At 38.4% G+C, this 4,725-nt stretch overlaps 1 protein-coding gene across 1 annotated transcript; it reads left to right on the top strand.

The window, feature by feature from the left end:
• Window positions 1-534: 534 nt before the first annotated feature.
• On the top strand, window positions 535-1,479 carry LOC105809953 (olfactory receptor 5AN1). The gene has a single exon (XM_012643861.1). The coding sequence runs from the start codon at window positions 535-537 to the stop codon at window positions 1,477-1,479; it is 945 nt and encodes a 314-aa protein (XP_012499315.1).
• Window positions 1,480-4,725: the final 3,246 nt, after the last annotated feature.

The raw sequence follows: 4,725 nt of genomic DNA, 5'->3' as shown, positions 1-4,725 counted from the left end.
ATACATCTGTTAATAAGTTTGAGAAATTATTATAAACTGGGTAAATAATTTTTCTTAAGAGTAAAAGAAGAAATTTTAAAAATCTACCTAGATAACAATCCAAAACCGAAGGATTATTTCAAGTTTATTTTGGAAAGATGCCATCCATGTATGCTTTCATGATTATATAGCAGCAGTTATATAATGAATTATAGGAGGTCTTTTAAAAACCTTTTATTTTAACAATGATTTCTACCTTGAATGTAATAATCTCAGCATTTCTGTGGCACTTTTTTAGAAGTTGCCAGTCAACTTTTTAAATATCTTTGTTAATTTTCATGAGACTCCATAAATTAATTGAGAACCAAGCACTGAGCAGGTAAGTGTTGAAAATTCAAGAAGAAAAGCTGAGGTCTTTCCACCAGAAGGACAGTGAAGCATTTCTCCTTTTCCAGTGCTCACGATAGACACATACGAAAAAGGTAATGCTATTATTTCTCCTGAGTCAGCGATGCATTATCTTGTCTCCTTTCTGATTTTAGGAGCAACGAGCCAATGATTGGGGCAGGAAATATTACAGAGGTCACCCACTTCATTCTGCTGGGATTCTCAGATTTTCCTGGAATCATAGCAGTGCTCTTTGTCATATTCCTGGTGTTCTACCTTAATTCTCTGACTTGGAACCTGTGCCTCATTGTTTTAATAAGGATGGATTCCCACCTCCATACACCCATGTATTTCTTCCTCAGCAATCTGTCCTTCATGGATGTCTGCTATGTTAGCTCCACAGTCCCCAAGATGCTCTCCAACTTCTTCCAGGAGCAGAAAACTATCACCTTTGCAGGTTGCATTGTGCAATACTTTGTCTTTTCGACGATGGGACTGAGTGAGTCTTATCTCATGACGGCCATGGCTTATGACCGCTATGCTGCCATCTGTAACCCCCTCCTCTATTCATCAATCATGTCACCCAGCCTCTGTGTTCGGATGGTGCTGGGATCCTACATGGCCGGGCTCACTGCTTCTTTAGCCCAAATTGGTGCTTTGCTTCAGCTCCACTTCTGTGGGCCTAATGTCATCAGCCACTTCTTCTGTGACATGCCCCAGCTGTTAATCCTGTCCTGCACTGACACCTTCTTTGTACAGGCCATGACTGCTGTATTAACAATTTTCTTTGGGATAGTAAATGCACTAGTTATCCTGATATCCTATGTCTATATTGCCATCTCCATCATGAAGATCACTTCAGCTAAAGGCAGGTCCAAGGCATTCAACACCTGTGCTTCTCATCTGACAGCTGTGTCCCTCTTCTATACGTCAGGTATGTTTGTCTATTTGAGTTCCAGCTCTGGTGCTTCCTCCAGCTTTGACAGATTTGCATCCGTCTTCTACACAGTGATGATTCCCATGTTGAATCCCTTGATTTACAGTCTGAGGAACAAGGAAATCAAAGATGCTTTGAAGAGGTGGTGGAAGAAAGAGTACTGCTTAAGGTCATAGATTCTGAAATTTCTGACAGATTTGGCCTGTCAGAATCACCTTAACCCATATTAATAAGTATATGAATGGAATATAACAAAATTCACATTGCCTCCCGCCCACTGCCTTTGGACAAAGAAGGCTCAATTTAAGGCAGAAAACAAGCCAGTATGGGCCAACAGCTGACTCAATGCCACAGAAACACAATATCTTTAAGTCCTGGAGGTTTATTATTTTAACCCTACCTCAGGGGTGGCCTCATCATTTATTAGTATATCCACAAGTATTTGTGAAACAGCAAGATGTAGGAATGTTTTGCTTCTTTTGGCCGTGAGATTGAAGACTGCTCAATGCTAGGACTCAGCCCTTAGAGAAGAAATGTCTGACAGAGGCCCCCAACAGTCCAGAAACATCATCCCCCGAATATTTGGATGCAGCATAATAAATACATGGTGGTGACCATTGCCTATTCTGTGTTTCTGAACAGGTGGGCAGGAACAGACAGAGGGGATCCACCATTAGAAAGAAAAAAGCTATACATTGGCCTAGTTGTACCTCCTGGGAAGACTAGTCTGAGACAGCTAAGGTTTGTCTAAGGCCTCTCTCAGTGCCCTAGACAAACTACAAAATCATCTACTAAGTTTTTGGTAATTTCCTTGCCTCCACCGACTGTAGCCTAAGGAAGGGGGAGGCGATTTGAATCCTGAGGGGGGATGAATACAAGGACATGGTTCCTCCAGTGCCATTTACTTATTAGTCTGATGATTTAATTTCTTACATCTAGAGTCTAGTGGGGAGTTATGATGGAAAATGATATTCAAAGTCCACGTCACAGCCAATAGCAATATCTAATATTGTGGGACTCACACCTTTCTTTCTCTCTCCCATTAAGTTCAGAAAATTTACCCTTTGTTGACTGGGTGGCTACTGGATCTGGGAGGAGGATAAGAGACACATTCATTGATCATAGCTGTCTCATCCAAGCTCAACCTAGACCATCTACCCCACAGCTAAGTTGAGAGGAGTCACCCATTTAAGCCTAGTCTAGATCAGCCAATCCCAACTGATCTCTAGATGACCTGAATATGCATGAGTGACAATAAATGAATGCTGCATTTGGCACTGAGTTTTAGGGTTTCATATGCAGCAATAGTTACTTAGTGTACTTATTAAAAGTTAAAAATTTTCTCCTGAACCAAACTGCTTGGCTTCAAATTCAGACTCTGCCACTCCCTAGCTGTAATGCTGGGCTAGCCACGTAATCTTTCTGTGCCTCAGTTTTATCATCTGTAAAAGGGGGGTACCATATATATATGTTTAGGCATTGTTTAGGATGATTAAATGAGTTGGTATTTGTCAAAAACTCAGAATAGTGACTCTGGCACATGATAAACACTATGTATGAGTCATGTATTATTATTTATTGAGTGCTTGCTATGTTCAAAGAATTTAAATGGCTTAAATTGAGCTAAGTTTTGCTTTTATACCAGCTTCACAGATGAACAAACTTAGGCCAGAGGAATTAAGAAACACAGCTAGTAAGTTAAGAGGTCTCTAGAGATTCAAGCTCAGCATTGCAGATTATCAAAGCCTCCCCTCTTAAGTACCCTTAATAAATAAGGTGCCAAATTTCCTAATATACAAGGAAAGTATGAATAAAGTATAGCAATATTTATGAGATGCAGCCAATGCTAAAATCAGAAGTAATCTTCTTTTGAAAAGAAAGAAAAAAAGTAACAAAGCTCTGAATTGAAGGAATTGAAAGAAGAATGTAAATTTAAACCTTAGGAAAACAGGAGGAAAAAATAATAAGCAGAGATACGTTGGGAAAGAGAAGAATAAAATTTGATAGATCATCAAGAAAATACATAAAAGAAGCAGTCTTGAAGGGAGCTGAAGCCTGGTCACATTTAAGAGGCCTAGAAGTGTAATTTTGGCCTAGTTAACCATGCCGAGATGTGGTTCGAGATTCTGCCTGGACTTGCCATCATGGGCACGTGCTTGGTCATCCCTGGAGTGGCCACTGCGTACATCCACAAGTTCATTAACGGTGGCAAGGAAAAAAGGGTTGCCCATTATTTATATCATTGCAGTTTGATGGAAAGAGACAGACACACCTCTGGACTTAATAATTACTATGTGTCAAAGGGTTTGGAGAACACTGATTAAAGCAGCATTTTCCTGACTGACGGAAAAATAACTAAGTAATGGTCATCTACCCCTGCTAGAAGATCATACAGTGTATTATGTAGTATGAAGTGTGTTATATAGTGCTTAATAAAAATAAAATGAAAGAGAAAAATTTTTTAAAAAGGCAGGCTTATAGAATATTTTGCAAGAAAATAAACAACATCCAAATTTAGAGAAAGGAGTAAGTATAGAAGAGATTTTAAATTTTAAGAGAATGTATCCACAACAGTAAAATAATCAGATAAAAACGGAACAAATTGGATGATAATTTTCTGGAAAATCACAATAATTTCTGAAAATTGATAATTTTCTTGAAAATTATATTTAAAATACTTTTCTGGAAAATGAAAGAAATTAATGATAATTTTCATGATTTTCTGGAAAATCAAGTTTATTCCTATCATTATTCTGATGATAGTTTTGACTCAAAAACTAGAAAACAAAAAGGGACTAATCAATCACCAGAAGGTAAAAATTGAAGTTATCAAATACTTTTCATAAATAGGATATTGGGATAAATGGCTTTGTTGGTCTTACGAACAATTCGTGCCAATGTTATGAGAAAATAACATTGAAAATTATTAAAAGCTAACAATGTATTTTAAAATTGGCTTTCTTTTATCCAGGAAGATTGTCCTCTTTATCTGATAGAGTATAGATTCAGGAGAAAACCATAAGTGGCTGAGAGCAAGGGAAACACCTACCTGGCTAGCACAATAAACCAAATCAATCCTGGAAGTAGATTTGAAAGTCAGAAATTGTGCTCAAAGGGTGGAGCTTAGAGCAGTGAACCTGGTCATCCATTCCTTGTGAAAGAAGCAGCCCAAGCCCAAGGTTAGCATATATGTTTAGGGTTAGGGACGCATGGCCAGTATTGAATGGCCTGAATGATTGGACAGAGATCTCGAAGGAGAAAAGTTGAACTCACATAAACAGAGAGTAAAATGGCAGTTACCAGAGGCTGAGGGGTGGTGTGATTTGGACCATGTTAATCAAAGCACACAAAATTTCAGTCAGACTGGAAGAATAAGTTCAAAGGTCTATTGTACATCATGGTGACTACAGTTAATTGCAATA

Source organism: Propithecus coquereli, unplaced genomic scaffold (genome assembly GCF_000956105.1).
Source record: "Propithecus coquereli isolate 6110/MARCELLA unplaced genomic scaffold, Pcoq_1.0 Scaffold202, whole genome shotgun sequence".
NCBI lineage: Eukaryota > Metazoa > Chordata > Mammalia > Primates > Indriidae > Propithecus > Propithecus coquereli.
Note: the sequence above shows the minus strand (reverse complement) of the source record. Positions and strands in the feature narration are given on the sequence as shown.

Bases quoted from the DNA above. Each gene is read 5' to 3' on its own strand.
- LOC105809953 (XM_012643861.1), top strand. From the start codon at position 535: ATGATTGGGGCAGGAAATATTACAGAGGTCACCCACTTCATTCTGCTG.